Genomic DNA, 17,904 nt, shown 5'->3' with positions numbered 1-17,904 from the left:
TGCTTATCACAGGGATTCTATGGTTCTGTCGACTTTACATTGGCTACACTTGGCTGATCCATCGCCACATCCTACAACATGGGAAGCCACCCCATTATTAGTCTGGTGTCTGTCTAACAGAGGCCCACAACATACTGGACTGCCCTGATGTGGTCACTTTATTGCGAAACCTAAAACTTGCTGAAATGCTGCCTCTCGTGCTGGTGGATGATGCCAAAGTGACTGACTTGATTTTACGTTTTACTCATGAAGGTGGTTTCTACTCCTCTGTGTGAGGCAGGGCACATTGGCCTCGGTCAGTCAGCTGAGGGATTGGAGTGGTGCCCCGTCACTTGCTCCGACCCGTGGGGCCCACGGCTGTCCTTGCTTGGTGGTCTGGTCTTGCTATCACCCTTCCCACCTGTTTGATTTTTCTTATCCTTTTACGTCTGTTGTTGAGTTCCTGTCTTGGTGTCATTATTCTCTTTCCTGAGTCTTATCAACTTGTCCACGGTGATAGTATAATTCGGTTAATGGAGGGTGAGGAAACAGCTGTTGCTTGTAGAGAGTTCATCTACCCTCACATAATGTGTCCCAGGGGCCTCCAGCTGCTTTCTGGGCAGAGCCGCTCACCCAACTTCACCCTTTTACTCCTCATGCTTCTGTCTCTTGGTTTTATTGAGTCTCTGTTCCAGTTGTGTTCATCAGGATTAGTCTTCTGTGTTCTTCGTCTCTGAGGACTTTTCCTGGCTTGACATATATTTGATGCACGGATGGACTGATGACCTCATAATTTGGTCCCTCTAACTCCATCAACCCCCCCCCCCCCCCCCCCACACACACACACACACACACACACACACACACACACACACACACACACACACTTTCTGCATGTCTTATTCATTTTTCATTTGGCTTACAGCCAGTAAACTCACTATTTGGCAATGTAATGATATGTCGCTAGCTGTCCTTGTTTTTTAACGGGAGTAACCAATCTAGCAGTCCGTGAAGAAAGTGCTCAAATGGTTCTGTTAACACTTCCAATCGACAAGGCCAACATTTTTGTGAGGCCTCATAACAGTCATGGGCATGTCCTCAAGCATGGCTGCCGTGTTGACCGCTCTCATTCCTCCTTACAACCCACGACTCTGCCGCTTATGTTTAAAAGGCTTAGATCAAGAGAAAAATTCACTATGAGACACGGAACACTAACTGTATGCTCTGTGGAACTAAGTTTCCGTTGCTGTTGTATTCAACAGGTTGTAAAGCCTGATAATGGAATAAAACTCTTGCATTGTTGCTATTGTAGACTTTATAGATGTCTTGAAATGTAACTGTGTTTTAGACTGTGCTGATGAATGTTAGTCCAGAAAAAGAGTACAAATTGCTTCAGTTGGTCAGATTTATTACCTATTGTGTAGTAATTTGTATTATTATCAGAAATGTTAAATGTTGGGTATTGTTATGTCTGCTCCCATTTATTGTAATTGTTGGAATTTAATGAATATTTGCCAGTAATTTCTCTTACAGCAAAAAAGACAACAAAGTATGACAAAGTAGTAAGGAGAGAAGTCTGCCAGTTAATCACCAAAGGAACAATAACATTTGGGCCTATAGATGTGGACATAGGAGACAATGAAAACCACTATTTACTCTCACTGACAGAAATGGTAATAAATACCTATCTATGCTATAGTTGTCCATACTTTAGCATTGTTTTTAACATTGTATTTCTTTTCCTTGTTCATTATGTATTTGCAAATTTACTCAGTTATCCATTTTGGAATTTATGTTGCTTTGTCTTTAGTTTTGTTGTTTTCAGCAAAAACTTGTGATGTATTTCTTCTGTTACTGTCTCATCTACGCTTTGATTCCTTGAAGTGTTTATCTGTTTCCTATTTAAAAAGAAAGGGGTCTTTGTTTTGTTTACTCCAGTATTTCCCACTTATTGTACACATCTGCTCAAAATCTCTTGTAAGACTTTAAGGAAAGCACAAAATCTCTTGCGAGGAAAAAAGTAACTAGTTCATTTTTTGATGTGTAAAAGTGTGAAGTATTAACTGCATAGCACTTTTGTCTGCTGTTACTAATCAAAAATAGTATTTCAGTACCTTGAGCCATTGATAAAATAGAGGAGGTGTGCACATTATGTGATGTACCACATTTTTACAAAAATGCTCCATTTGTGTTAGGTGGGGAGTATGGCCTTTAGCATTTAAAAAGAGAGAGAGAGAGAGAGAGAGAGAGAGAGAGAGAGAGAGAGTTGGTTGTACTAGTTATTCAGAAATGAAGAGGCTTCAACAGTATAGAGTAGCATGGAGAAATGCATCAAACCAGCCTTCAGATCAAAGAAATGGCAACAACAGCAACAACAATGCTGGTGCTCTCGAAAACAGTCATATGAGAGAAAGGCCCTTTGTGGTCAGTCATTTTCATTTTTTAGAGTTACAGTATCACTAGTGCCTGGAAAACAATGTACCAGGTCTACAACTTTGCTTCTGCCATTTTTTCTCGAAGTTTGAGACTTTATTGTAAAAAAACTTACAAAACATTTACAATTCAAAGTATTGGCCGTCACTGACCACTGCTTTCTCCTAGCTTTAGGGCTGCATACGAATCTCGTAGTGTATCAACTGGGCATCTTTTGAGGGGAGCCACTTGTCCATATGACTGCAAGAGCTAGTCAGCTAGGTCGTGAACCATAGGTGGCAGTCAGAGGGAGGAATACAGCGGGTGGGGGCAGAACTTCCCATTGCAACGTCTCCAAGTATGTTTTGATGGGATTTTCAACTTGGGGTCGTGCACTGTTATGCCGCAAAATCATCTTTTCATCTCTAGCAATGTATTGTGGCCGTTTGTCTTTCAGTGCTCAGCTAAAACACATAAATTGCTTTCGATAATGACCTCCTGTGATTGTTCCCGTCAGTTGCAGTAGCGTCGAAAGCTTTCTCTCTTTCACAACCGTGCTGGTCTTCAACGTCAAAATCACCATTCTTGAAGCACAGAAACCATTTTCTGCAAAGTTCTGTTACTAACAGGTGTCTTATCGTAGGTCTTGCCCAGGTTTTTATGAGCCTCAGCCGCAGATTTCTTCGTATCAGAGCCAAAAATTAAAACCTCCTGCAGATGACGAGAATCGGGCTCGTAAATTGACATATTCGGCTGAGAATAACTTTAAGATGCAATCAGAAATCATCTGATATTTTGATTGTGTTATGTTCTCAAATGCCTAAGCTTACTGTATGGCACTTACAACCTACGACTTGCACCACTACTTTCCACTAATGCCGTCTATTGCAAAATGGTGGAAGCATTGTTGTAGACCTAATACATAACCCTTCAAGATTTCATATGTATAGCTTGTGCAGTCAGTACCATATATAAAGGTGAGCAGATCGGTATCTTTATTTCCCTAAAGACAAATGATCTCATTTGAATGCACATGTTCTGCATGAGGGACACTCAAATGAAAACAAGGCAGATGGAAACTAAGTAAGTAAACTTTTTGTTATTTCAAAAATAATCCCCATAACTGTTCATAAGAATATAAGATGAACATCAACAAAAGCAAAATGAGGATAATGGAGTGTAGTCAAATTAAATCAGGTGATGCAGACAGAATTAGATTAGGAAATGACACTTAAAGTAGTAAATGAGTTTTGCTATTTGGGGAGCAAAATAACTGATGATGGTCGAAGTAGAGAGGATATAAAATGTAGACTGGCAATGGCAAGGAAAGCGTTTCAGAAGAAAAGGAATTTGTTAACATTGAGTATAGATCTAAGTATTTGTACGGACTGTAACCATGTATGGAAGTGAAACATGGACGATAAATAGTTTAGACAAGAAGAGAATAGAAGCTTTCGAAAGGTGTTGCTATAGAAGAATGCTGAAGATTATATGGTTAGATCACATAACTAATGAGGAGGTATTGAATAGGATTGGGGAGAAGAGGAGTTTGTGGCACAACTTGACTAGAAGATGGGAGCAGTTGGTAGGACATGTTCTAAAGCATCAGGGGATCACCAATCTAGTATTGGAGGGCAGTGTGGAGGGTAAAAATTGTAGAGGGAGACCAAGAGATGAATACACTAAGCAGATCCAGAAGGATGTAGGCTGCAGTAGTTACTTGGAGATGAAGCAGCTTGCGCAGGGTAGAGTAGCATGGAGAGCTGCATCAAACTAGTCTCTGAGCTGAAGATAACAACAACAACAACTAAATACTTTTATCCTACAGTGAGACTAGACATCTAATGCCTATCTGGAAAAATGTTTGCGGTTGACTATGGACTATGATTGTACCAAGGTATGCACCTTTTCATACAAAGCACATCAACAACCACAAATGTCTTTCTTCAGGTCTTTAGAAATACGGAAATCAGATGGGGAGAGATCAGGACTGTGTGGAGGATGTGTGAGTGCTTCCCAGCGAAACTTCTGCAGCATAGTCAAAACAACCTTTGCAATGTGTAGGCTGGCGTTTTGACTATGCTCCAGAAGCTCTCTGGGAATCACTTACAAATCCTCCATACAGTCCCGATCCCTCCCGTTATGATTTTCATATTTTTGGAGCTCTGAAGAAAGACATTCATGGCCATAGATTTTCTTTGGACAAAGAAGTGCACATGTAGATGGAATTGTGGTTCTGTAGACAATTGCAAAAATGTTTCCATGAAGCCATGCGCCATCTTATCTCACAATGGGATAAATATATTAACAGTTACTGTGATTACTTTTGAAATAATAAACAATTTACCATATTTAATCAAGTATAAGAGGACTCGATTATAAGAGGACCACCTTTTTGTGAAGAGGCTTCTTGAGAAAAATTAATTTTTAATATAGTCTGACTAATCAATATTACAAACTGTTTAATCAATATAAAGTTTTTTATTTTTTATTACAACATTTTTGCTTACTAATACTGTGTCTGTGTTATCACTATTGTTAATCATCATAATCCTATAGCACAACTGTGAAATTTATATATTCATTGTCACAAATGTATGGCTGTTTCTTCCAAATGTTACGGTTCCTGAGGTTGTGGCTACTACAGGAGTTTAAAACCCAGCCGTATTCATCCGAATTGGTATTTGATTTTGCTTCTGTATTAACATGAGAATGTTGCAGTGTCTGTTGCTTCCAGGTGTATTGTCTGCATTTTGCTTTCTCATTGGCTGCGCAGAACCAGCAGCTGACACACCCCTCCCATTCTTATTGTACAGGACGGTGAGCACTGACAATATTGCAGCATGAAATACACTCACAGTCTCCTGTGAAACTGAAAACTATTCTAGAGTGCGTATCAAATTTTAAAGTCAATTCAATTCTGACTAGAAACGGCTGCAGGCAAACTGCAGGCTAAACATGGTAAACGTTCCAAAAAAGCCTAAGAACTTGGTATAGATTTCCATGATTGGCTACAGGATGTAATTTGCTGACCACTCACTATCATTACAGTCTCTCATCATCAAATTAAATATTGATCTGGGTTGAGAACTGAGCAATGTTTTTTGAAGGATAACATTTCCGCTTTTGAACGTTACCTTTTCTTAAAATGCAGTATTAATGTTTGCACTCATGGGTGACTGGAATTCGATAGTAGGAAAAGGGAGAGAAGGAAACATAGTAGGTAAATATGGATGGGGGGGGGGGGGGGGGTGGAAGAAATGAAAGAGGAAGCTGCCTGGTAGAATTTTGCACAGAGCATAGCTTAATCATAGCTAGCACTTGGTTCAAGAATCATAAAAGAAGGTTGTATACATGGAAGAAGCCTGGAGATACTGACAGGTTTCAGATAGATTATATAATGGTAAGACAGAGATGTAGGAACCAGGTTTTAAATTGTAAGACATTTCCATGGGCAGATGTGGACTCTGACCACAATCTATTGGTTATGAACTGTAGATTAAAACTGAAGAAACTGCAAAAAGGTGGGAATTTGAGGAGATGGCACCTGGATAAACTGATTAAACCAGAGGTTGTACAGAGTTTCAGGGAGAGCTTAAGGGAACAATTGACAAGAATGGTGGAAAGAAATACAGTAGAAGAAGAATGGGTAGCTTTGAGGGATGAAGTAGTGAAGGCAGCAGAGGATCAAATAGGTAAAAAGACGAGAGCTAGTAGAAATCCTTGGGTGACAGAAGAAATATTGAATTTAATTGATGAAAGGAGAAAATATAAAAATGCAGTAAATGAAGCGGGCAAAAAGGAATACAAACATCTCAAAAATGAGATCGACAGGAAGTGCAAAATGGCTAAGCAGGCATGGCTAGAGGACAGGTGTAAGGATGTAGAGGCTTATCTCACTAGGGGTAAGATAGATACTGCCTACAGGAAAATTAGAGAGACCTTTGGAGAAAAGAGAACCACTTGTATGAATATCAAGAGCTCAGATGGAAACCCAGTTCCAAGCAAAGAAGGGAAAGCAGAAAGGTGGAAGGAGTATATAGAGGGCCTATACAGGGGCAATGTTCTTGAGGTCAATATTATGGAAATGGAAGAGGATTTAGATGAAGATCAAGTGGGAGATATGATACCGCGTGAAGAGTTCGACAGAACACTGAAACACCTAAGTCGAAACAAGGCCCCGGGAGTAGACAACATTCCATTAGAACTACTGACAGCCTTGGGAGAGCCAGTCCTGGCAAAACTCTACCATCTAGTGAGCAAGATGTATGAGACAGGTGAAATTCCCTCAGACTTCAAGAATAATATAATAATTCCAATCCCAGAGAAAGCAGGTGTTGACAGATGTGAAAATAAGTGACAGCTGCGAAATACTAACGCGAATTCTTTACAGATGAATGGAAAAACTGGTTGAATCTGACCTCGGGGAAGATCAGTTTGGATTCCATAGAAATGTTGGAACACGTGAGGCAATACTGACCCTATGACTTATATTGGAAGAAAGATTAAGGAAAGGCATAGATACATTTGTAGACTTAGAGAAAGTTTTTGACAATGTTGACTGGAATACTCTCTTTCAAATTCTAAAGGTGGCAGGGGTAAAATACAGGGAGTGAAAGGCTATTTACAATTTGTACAGAAAGCAGATGGCAGTTATAAGAGTCGAGGGACATGAAAGGGAAGCAGTGGTTGGAAAGGGAGTGAGACAGGGTTGTAGCCTCTCCCCGATGCTATTCAATCTGTATATTGAGCAAGCAGTAAAGGAAACAAAAGAAAAGTTCGGAGTAGGCATTAAAATCCATGGAGAAGAAATAATAACTTTGAAGATCGCCGATGACATTGTAATTCTGTCAAGAAATGAGACACTTAAAGTAGTAAAGGAGTTTTGCTATTTGGGGAGCAAAATAACTGATGATGGTCGAAGTGGAGAGGATATAAAATGTAGACTGGCAATGGCAAGGGAAGCGTTTCTGAAGAAGATAAATTTGTTAACATTGAGTATAGATTTAAGTGTAAGGAAGTCGTTTCTGAAAGTATTTGTATGGAGTGTAGCCATGTATGGAAGCGAAACATGGACGATAAATAGTTTGGACAAGAAAAGAATAGAAGCTTTTGAAATTCGGTGCTACAGAAGAATGCTGAAGATTAGGTGGGTAGATCACATAACTAATGAAGAGGTATTGAACAGAATTCGGGAGAAGAGGTGTCTGTGGCACAACTTGACTAGAAGAAGGGATCGGTTGGTAGGACATGTTCTGAGGCATCGAGGGATCACCTGTCTGAAGTGTGTGCAGGGACTAGAATACCAACAGGCTTGCATCTTGCAGTTGTGGGGCAGGGAGATGGGTAAAAAAGCGAAAAAACGAGAGTAGTGAGGAAAGGTGGGTAGGTTCATTGGCAGAGGGCAGCAAACAAAGAAAGTGGGAGGTGAGACTGAGGTGGTGATGATAGGTCAGATGATGCAGAAACTGATGGTTGAAGGGTATGGGGACGATATGTTACCTTTGGTCGTGACCAGGATAATTACAGGAGCAGAGAATGCATTATAAGGATAACTCGCACAGTGTAGTTCAGGAAAGCTGGTGGTAGAGAGAAGGATCGAGATGACTCACGAAGTGAAGTTGCAGTTGAAATCAAGCATGTTGTGCCACAGGGTGGTGTACTTTGCTCTTGGCCAAAGTTTGGTGGTGGCCATTCATCCTGGTGGACAGCTGGTTGGTAATCATAACAGTATAAAAAGCTGTGCAGTGACTGCAGCAGAGCTGGTATATGACACGGCTGTCTTCACAGGTGGCCAAGCCACCGATAGGGCAGGCTAAGCCAGTGACAGGATTGGATAAGAAGTGCTGTGTGGGTAGATTGGGCAGGACTTGGACCTGGGTCTTCCACAGGGATATGATCATTGTGGCCAGAGGTGTGACTGGGAGTGGCATAGAAATGGAGAAAGATGTTGCGGAGATTGGAAGGGCAGTGGAACATCACTCTATGATGGGTAGAAAGGCTCTTGAGTAAGATGTTCCTGATTTCAGTGCATAGTGATAGATAATCAAAATCCTGACAACAGATGTGATGCAGATGTGATGCAGTTGTTCCAGTCCAGGGTGGTATTGGGTGATGAAGGGGGGACACTTTCATGGGTGGCTCTTGGGAGCGGTGGGAGGATTGGGGTTAGGAGGGGAAATTACACGGGAGATCTGTTTGTGGACTAGGTTTGGGGATAGTGCCAGTCTGTGAAGGCCTAGTTGAGACCCTCGGTATACTGGGTAAGGGAGTACTTGTCCCTGCAGGTACGCTGTCCCCAGGTGGCCAGGCTGTATGAGAGGGATTTTTTGGTGTGGAAGTAAACATAGAGAAGAAACTCTGTGTCCAAGAAGATTGCACACACCGTTGAGGAGGACAATGTGAAGCAGATACGTGAGAAGGTATTGAGTTTGTTAGGGAATGGGGGTAAGGTGTCTTGGCAATGAGTTCAGATCATGAAGGTATCGACAATGAAACTGTATCAGGTAAAGGGTTTGGTGTTTCGAGATGGTAGGAAGATCTCCTGTAGATGGAAAGATCTCCTCTAGGTGCCCCATGAACAGGTTGGCATAGGAGATTGCCATGCATAGCCCCATGGCTGTGCTGCAGATTTGTTTGTATACCTTCCTTTCAAAGGAGAAGTAGGTGTGGGTTAGGATAAAGTTAGTAAGGTGTATGAGGAATGAAGTATTAGGTTTTGAATCTGAAGGACATTGGGAAAGGTAGTGTTCAGAAGCGGTAAGACCATGGGCATGAGGGATGTGCCTTTTAATTGTGCCTGTCTGCAACTTAACGAGTCATTTTTGTATGGTGAGGAGCAATCTGTCTTATCCTCCATTGCTGTTTTCTGTGTGAGTCATATATGTACACAGTGTAAGAGGTTGAATTAATCTGAAGCATTCTATTCCAGGTGGGTTCCTGTGTTCCAGTATTTGGGGTGTGTTTCATTGACACATCTATAGGTACATTTAATTTTGGGCAGTTTTCCGATGATCGGCATAGGTCTAGACTACGGACTCTGCTAGCACATCATCCGCCTGTTCAGGTAAGTATTGTTTACTGCTTCAGTTAGACATTTGTACATATCTTTTATGGACTTTTTTGTTACATTGGCGCATTTTATTAAGCAACATAATTGTGGCTTCAGTTTGATGTGAAGTAGTAGTTACACTGCTTTTAAAGTGTTGCATGGGACCTCTATTTTGCAGTATAAAGGGCTTGATCAACATCCATTATATTTTCCATTTGCTACCATCACCTGTTGTGACTCACAGCAAAACACGACAAAATGATCTTCACATGAGTGGTAATGAACTAAGCTGGTAATCTTTAAAGAAAGGGAGGTGGGGACGTTTCCCACCTACTTCTGCACTTCTTCAAAGTCAACCTTTTGTTCATAAATATTGCCTCTTGATCATTGTTCATTAAAATTAATACTTCTTTTCTTATAATGCCTCCAAATAACAATGCAGAAAGAGTTTAAAAAGTCTTCAGTAAAAGTCATATTTGTTTGTGATATTTTTATCTGAATATCTATTCTTGTTGCAATTTCAACATACCTGCAATAACATTGTTTGCAGTCTGTGCCATAAAATTATTCTGATCAAGTGAACTTCAGTTGACTGTTGTCTGGAAAGCTTAACTTCTTCAATTATATTACAAATTAGAAGTATACTCAACTTAAAATTATAAGACAGAATAACTAGCCAGTAATTAGTTTCAAGAGATGGAACTTTTAATGCTGCTGATACACACACAATATGGGATGTTCTAGCTTCTTGAATTATATAAAGTTCCTTCATCAGGGCCGAAAGTAAGACCATGGGGTAAAATGGAAAAGTGTAAGCAATGGTCAAGGAATAGCCTCTTCAATTACTGGGTGTTTATAATTGAAGCGCACCTACTCTTGGAGATCCAATGTGTGGTAGCAAAACTTGGTAGATACACTAACAGTGTGTATACACTCCAGGAAATCTGGGAAAAACTCGGGAATTTTTTCATCCAGGAGAGAACCAGGAAAAACCCAGGAATTCTTGGAATGTTTCATTGTTGTAGTCTTTGGTTAATTTTTTGTAATTTTGACCGGTAGGAACTGATAAACATCAAAATGTGTCAAAGGCTTTAGGACTAAGACTATGGAATACTTCATAACAATAAACTGCTGCCGATGAGCGTGATGTCACAACTGTTGACATTAAGTTCATTTGAGCAGTTGCCTGCAGGCTCATGCGCATGTGCAGTTGAGTTGCGTGTGGACAGTACATTCTCCTGCTTCCAGCTTCTTAAGTGTGGCTGTTAGCTGTAGCAACAAGCAGCCAGATGCTACCCGGAAGAATTTTTCCGGCAGCACCCAAGCTGCCAGATTCGCGCATCTGCACAGCAGTCTGGGTTGTAGTGGGAAGGGGGTTAGCCTCTATGTAAGCTGTATTTACGTTTAGTGATTTGTTGTTTCCTCTTTGTTCATACATCACACATCAAATGAAAACAAAACAAATTTGTGTGGTTGGGAGCTGTCAAGTGAATTAAAATACATTCACGTAACTACAGAAGGCTAACACATGTTATCAGTTTCAGTTTTCTGATTTTATTTTGTTTTCATGTGGCTTTTATTAATCTTTTCCCCAGGGGGAGTCAGTTTATTAGAAATGAAGTGTTTCATGCTGCACTATTGGCTAGTTTCAACTGATCACTGAATTTCATCTTCTGGCATTTATGGCATTATGCCATAATAAAGAACCAAACACAAGGCAATATGGATTTGGTCCTCCAAGAAAATTCGCATCCCGAAAACTGCACTGAAAAGCTTAATACCATGTTGGGGCCTACTTCATTGTGAATCTGGACATATGAGTGTGCACTTTAAGCCAAAATATGCCTTTTAGTATGGTTTATGAAATTCCGATGCTCTGGGAGTGTCCTCTTCCTTTTATGATATCATGTAAGATCTCTTAATACTATATATGCATGAACATGTGGGCTTCCTAAGTCATCGTAGCTGTCCATGCACAGTACTGTCTGTTTTCTGGCGCTTTCTGGCAACTGCTGAAATGAAGCTATTTCTAATAGGCCATGGGAAAATATTATGAATAATGCTTTCAAAAGCATTAGTTTCAAAGTAAATTTCCTTTTACACAAGATGAATTATGTTAAGTATGCGAATGTGCAGTGGATTTCTTAAATCACAGAGTGTTTTACTCTCACTTAAAACTTAACACATAGAGGACTAGTTACTTAGAAGAATTTTGAGGCCAGAAGACCGGACATTATCATCATTATTTAAAAGTTTAGTGTCACATTTGTGTGATGTATCTTAAAGTGTAACACATGCAAAAAAGACCAATATGATACATGAAAGCTTAGCTTTTCGCGTAGCTTATTAATCTCTTAAAGACCGATATTATATGTGAAAGTTTAAATTAATGTACATAATGTAATTACAAGAATAGTTAAACCATTAACATTTCCTATTTATCTGGTGTCATTGGCTGGCAAGATCATGTGACATGAGCTACGATTGGCTTACAAAAGCGCATTCAAAGTCAATTTCAGTGCTTCGGAAACTAACGTGCTGTATCGTGTATCGAATCTATACTTTCGTAATATGAATACAAAAGTATGCAGCATATTGTGATATGAAACTATGCAGTGTAAATGTTGCTGCACATCACAGATCTTTCCAAAACTTATTATTATTATTATTATTATTATTATTATTATTCTATCGAGTTCCATTGATGTTTTCCTCTATTCCCCCCCTTCTTCCTTTGTTACTCTGGTCATCACACAGTGATCTCTGATAGTGACCTTTTCATGTTGATTTGCTTTTTCCCTTCCCACTTCCCGATGACCAGGTTCTCTGCTAGGCTTTCCATTGTGTTGATTGGCCTCTAATACCTCCCTGGTTGTGTTTCCACCTTTGCCAGGTTGTGTTGATGAAGTCGTCTGTGATCTGTCCAATAAGATAATCCATGCTGCTGACATTCCCATTCCCTGCTTGACAGGCCCCATTCGCTATCAACCAGTTCCTTGGTGGATCACAGATATTACCACCGCTATTTGTTATCGCCATTGCTCTTGCAACATCTCCGTGGCACCCGTCCTCTGCCGGTCTTATTAAATTTAAACGTCTTCATGTCAAATCCTGGTACTTAATCAGAGCAAACAGGTGTGCTGGAATGCTTTGTTTCCTCTGCGTTCTTTAGCCCTTCATCACAGGTGTGGACTAAACTCCACACCCTCCACGGTTGTCAGTGGCAGTCTTCCATATTGGACCTTGCCCTTCCAGGTGGCCTCTGTACATATCTATCAGTGCTCTTGAAACACCTTGCAACACATTTTTTGACGGCATCGTCATCAACCTCCTATACAGTTACCTTCCACCTCTTTAAACAGCGGGCTGAGCTTCCCGCTTATATTTTACCCCTTGTCAGGCAGAATTCTACAGTGTACATTTTACTGAATGGGAGCGTTTTCTGGCCCTCTTTTCTTCTCACAATTCAGCTCCTGGCCCCAATTCCATCCATAACCAGTTGTTCAACACCTCAGTCCTCTACAACGACAGTATCTCCTTCGGTTGTTTAACCATATTTGGCTCCATGGTATTTTCTCCTCTCAATGGGGAGACAGTGGTTGCTGTCATTAAGCCTGGCAAGAATCAATCGTCCCTTGATAGTTACCAGCTAGTCAGCCTGACCAATGTCCCTGTGAGTTTACTATACTGGATGTTGGTTTGTTAGCTCAGTTGGATCCTTGAATCCAAGGACCTTTTATCTGCTTACAGTGTATCTTTCAGGAGGGGGTAGTCTCCAATTGATCATCTCCTTTGATTGGAAACCACACTTTGGCAGGCCTTTTCTCAACACTGCCATCTTGTTGCATTTTTCTTCGATCTTCGTAAGGCCTACGACACAGCTTGGCATCATTGCAGTCTCCATATGCTCCATGAGTGGTGTCTTTGGAGGACCTTCCCGATTTTTATTTGCCAGTTGCTGTCCCACTGGTCATTCATAGTTCAGGTTGGCACTGTTTTAAGTTCTCTGTGGTCCCAGGAGAATGGTGTTCCGAGAGGGCTCCGTATTAAGTGTCCTTCATTAATGAACTTGTGGCCTCTGCTGGCCCATTGGCCACCCCTGCACTGTATGTAGATCATTTCTGTATTTGGGCTAGCTCACACTCAGAGATTCTGCAGAACGACAGCTCCAGAGTGCCATCTGGCTCACTTCCACATGGACAGTCTCGCACCGTTTTCAATTCTCTCCCCGTAAGTCGAGGATGGTGTGTTTCTGTTGCCGTATATGGCCCATCCTGATCTAGAGCCATATCTCAACACCCAAAACCTACCCATGGCCCTTGAGATCCATTTCTTGGCTGTTCTTTTTGCAACAAGCTCACTTGGTTGCCGCATATCCATTGTCTGAAGTTTGGTTGTTTTTTGTAAACTTGATGTTTTTCGCTTCCTTGCCCACACCTCTTACGGTGTGAATCGTTCAACCCTTCTTTGCCTTTACCGGGCAGTACTTGTGTCTTGTATGGATTGTGGTTGTGAGGTTTATGGATCAGCTGTACCTTCCACACTGCTCCTCTTGGGTCCAGTTCACCATTGTGGCAGCCGTTTAGCCACCAATGCCAATCTCATCTTCTGGTTGCCTGTGCCAACACTATCTGCTCTTCTCCTGCTCACCCCTCCTATTGTATTCTTTTCGCAGCAGTTGCCCCCCCTCATGTGGGTTACCGATTTTGTTCCGCCTCGCATCTCTTCAGTGTTGTCCATCTCCCCTCCTTGTCCTTATGGGGGTTTCAGGATGCCATTGTGTTTTACTCCAATGGCTCTAAATCTGCCTATTATATGGGATATGCCTTCACGTCTTCTGTTGGCATGGAGCGCCATGACTTGCCTGTTGCGTGTGGGGTGTTCACTGTGAAATTGATGCTATTTATAGGGCCCTCTGCTTCATTAAATAGTTCTCACTTACCCTAGTTTTGTTATGTATGGACTCAATGAGTGGTCGTCAAGCTATCACTCAGAGCTTTCCCACCACCCATTGGTCTCTGCCATCCACAACCTTCTCGCTATTCTTGGGGATTCTGCTTATTTGGTTGGTTTCCTTCGGATTCCTGGCCACTTCAGTATACTGAGAAATGAACTTGCTGATCATCTGGCTGCCCGGTGGGGCGTTCTTCTTCACCCCTCCAGGGGCAGATTTGCTTTACATCAAATCTCTTTTTGCTCAATCTTGGACTGACTCTTGACTGGCTATCCCACTGTCTAATAAACATCACTCTATCGAGGAGACCCCCACCATGTGGCATTCTACCCTCTGCCGCTCCCAGTGGGAAATCTGCCATCCTCTGTCATCTTCGTATTGGCCATACTACGTTGACACATGGTTTTTTACTCTGCAGTGAGTGGCCCCCTCCTCCCCACCCAACTTTGTGGTTGTGGGGCTGCCCTCATGGTGGTCTATATTTTGCTGAACTGCCTCCCATTTTGGCTCACCATACTAAATGTGTCCTCCCACCTTCTCTGTCTCTTGGGTTAGCGGATGACCTGTGGTTGGTTATGTCTGTCCTCAGTTTTCTTCACCAAAGTGGTTTGGCTTCTAAGGTTTAAGTCCTTGAATTTTCCTCTGGAATTGAAGTCCCTCACTTAGTGTTAGCATTGATTATGGAGTCCTTGGTCTTCCCTCTACACCTGCCATGCTCTCGATGCCTTTCCCTAGGTTTTGTGTGGTCTTTAGTGCGGTTTTGTTTCCTCTTCTCTTGCGTCTCTTTCTGCTGATGATGTCCCCTTTGTGTTATGGTTGTGGTCGGGTGTGGGAATTGGGACGGGTAGGTGGCGATGCTGGTGCCTGACCCCTCTCAGCATTTCTGGGGCACCCCTGATCTCCCTGTTTCCCCCACCCCCTCCTTTTATTTCTTCTTTCAGTTGCCCTGATGTTCCTTTTACCTCTTTGTTTGCCCATTTTCCCTTCCTCTTGATTGACTGTGCTCTCTGTGTTGTTCCTCCCTTGATTTCTGCCATCCTAGACCATAGAACCAACGACTTTGCTGTTTGATACCCTCTCCCAAATCAACCAACCAATCTCCATGTTATCTATACCATCTTATACAGCATGGGATTCCTGCTTTGGAAGTTTGCTGCTGTGTGGAAACTGCTGTTTTCATGCAAGATGTGGCAGCACCTTATGTTGCTTACACAGTGAAATGGCTGCATAATGCAACCTTCCACAAATGTATTACCTCGACAGGTTTTGCAAATGCATTCCTCGCAAGGTCACTCAAGTTGAATCCATGTGACTTCCGGTCTCTGGGGAAATCTTAAAAAAAAAAAAAAATTATCAGGGACATGTTAAGTCACTACCTGATTTGAAGCCCAGTATACAGGCACATTTTGCTCAGATTCTGTCGGAACTACTACAATCAACTGTTGATCGTGTCGTTTCAAGGATAAGCATCCCATCAACTTCTCTGGTGCTTATATAGAACAAACTGTGTAAGCGGCAGTTAATAATAAAATCAATTATGCGTTTCTCACATGTTTGATTTCTTTTTGCTAACGTCGTGTTCCTGATTATCATTATGTAGGGAAACATTTCTGTACATCTTTCATGCATTCACAGTGCCAGATTTGTACCTGGTGGCCAAAGTTGAAACTAGCATTTCTTTCAAATTGTATTTTAGTTTTATTACCCCAAAGGTGTCCATGAACAAATGCAACAATATTCATACACAGAAACTCTCTTTCAGTCAGAATGATATCACTATTTAAGACCATGCCCTTAAATGGATATATCTCCACAGCATTCTCATCAAATACAAGAATGCAAATACAGTAATTGTAGAAAAAGCATGATAATAGAACAATATGCTCAAAACTCATAATTTATGACCCCTTCCTCCCCAAATCCCCATGCTTGGAAATACATCCGTAACATGAGTTGCATTAAAACTCTGTAAAAACAAATTTTTACATAGACAAAATGAACATCAACAGTTAATGACAGTTATGATATCATGGAAAGGAAAGTTGCCACTCACCATATAGCGGGTATTCTGAGTTGTAGATGGGCACAACAAAACGACTGTCACAGTATAAGCTTTCGACCACTGTGGCTTCAGCTGCCAGAGGTTGCAGTCGCGCACGTGTTTCGAGGTGTACCGTAACAAAGATTTGTATTGCGTACAGGTAAAGCAGTAAAACATCATCTGCTAAGTCAGAATGTGGGCAATAGTCTGTGCTGAGTGACCGTGGTGGACACTCATTGAAGAGGATTGTGATGAAAAATAAGAGAATGACACCTGCAAAAGTCACTGCAGAGCTGAATGTCACACACACACACACACACACACACACACACACACACACACACACACGCACGCACACACAAATCCTGTTGGCTCCATAAGCAGGAAATTGCGGGACAAGTAGGAATTCCAAAACCACTCATCAGTGATGCAACTGCCTGTTAGCAGCAAAATGTGGTGCTGAATCCATAAAACCTGGATTGTGAAACAGTGGAAGAAAGTCATTTGAATGGATCAAACTTGTTTTCAAACAGTTTCCAGTTTCTGGCCAAGTTTACATCCCAGGAGCAAAACATGGCAGGGCTTTGCCAGTGATTTGGGCAGTGATATTGTGGTATTCCAAGGGTCCCATGGTTCCTCTGAATGGTAACATTACTGCCAAGGATTATGTAACAATTTTGGCTGGTATAATATTTGCTGTTCAGTGGTGGTGCTGTGTTAAGAGAAGATTGGGCTCCTGTTCACACAACTCGCACCATCCAGCAATGGTTTTGTGAGCCCTAATATAAATTGTCTGGCCACCACAATTACCAGAACTCAATATTAATTAGCTTTTGTGGTCTACTTGCAGAGAAGGGTACATTATCACATTGTTATCTGAACTTCCCTCAATTTTGCGGGATGAATGGTATAGGATACCCTTAAAAACCATACAGGACCAGTTGTTATCCATTCTGAGAGGAATGGAAGCTGTTTCGAATGTCAACAGGTTTCCTACTGTGTATTAGGCATGGTAATGCATGTTGTTTTTGGCATTTCCATATTTTTGTCCACCCTCTGCATTAGTTTCCATGTCAGTTCATTACATGCCGTACACAGTTATGAATTGTTTAAAATTCTCACTGGAGGGTGAGATATATAGCCATCTATCTTTAACGATTGGTATAATGATTATATTCCAAAAAGAATAAACTCTTTTGTTAAACAAAAGACATTCAAATGGAGGTCTTGATAAGAGAAACGCAAAGCTAACAGTAATGAATTTTCATACAGGTTCCTTCTTACAAAGAAGTCAAGATGGCAACTGGCCACTGTTAATAATACTAATGAAGAACAGGTTTCGAAGAAAACTGGTTCATTGTGAGATGGCTCTTCACATTTATATTTGAATTTATATTGTGCTACACCCACAGTGTTAGCAGCTTTTCAGTGTGGTGAAAATTTCTTGATGTAGTGGTGCCCTACATT

At 41.3% G+C, this 17,904-nt stretch overlaps 1 protein-coding gene across 1 annotated transcript in view; it reads left to right on the top strand.

The window, feature by feature from the left end:
- The window catches only part of LOC124620346 (DNA mismatch repair protein Msh6), a 198,657-nt gene that overhangs the window by 33,304 nt on the left and 147,449 nt on the right, over positions 1-17,904 (top strand). Inside the window, exons 5-6 of the mRNA XM_047147020.1 lie at positions 1,513-1,652; positions 9,323-9,457. Coding sequence (XP_047002976.1) covers positions 1,513-1,652; positions 9,323-9,457 — 275 coding nt within the window. The remainder of the gene's footprint in view (positions 1-1,512; positions 1,653-9,322; positions 9,458-17,904) is intronic.

The sequence above is a fragment of the Schistocerca americana genome, chromosome 6 (assembly GCF_021461395.2).
Source record: "Schistocerca americana isolate TAMUIC-IGC-003095 chromosome 6, iqSchAmer2.1, whole genome shotgun sequence".
Lineage (NCBI taxonomy): Eukaryota > Metazoa > Arthropoda > Insecta > Orthoptera > Acrididae > Schistocerca > Schistocerca americana.
The sequence above is the reverse complement of the archived record's forward strand: the minus strand, read 5'-3'. Positions and strand labels throughout refer to the sequence as shown.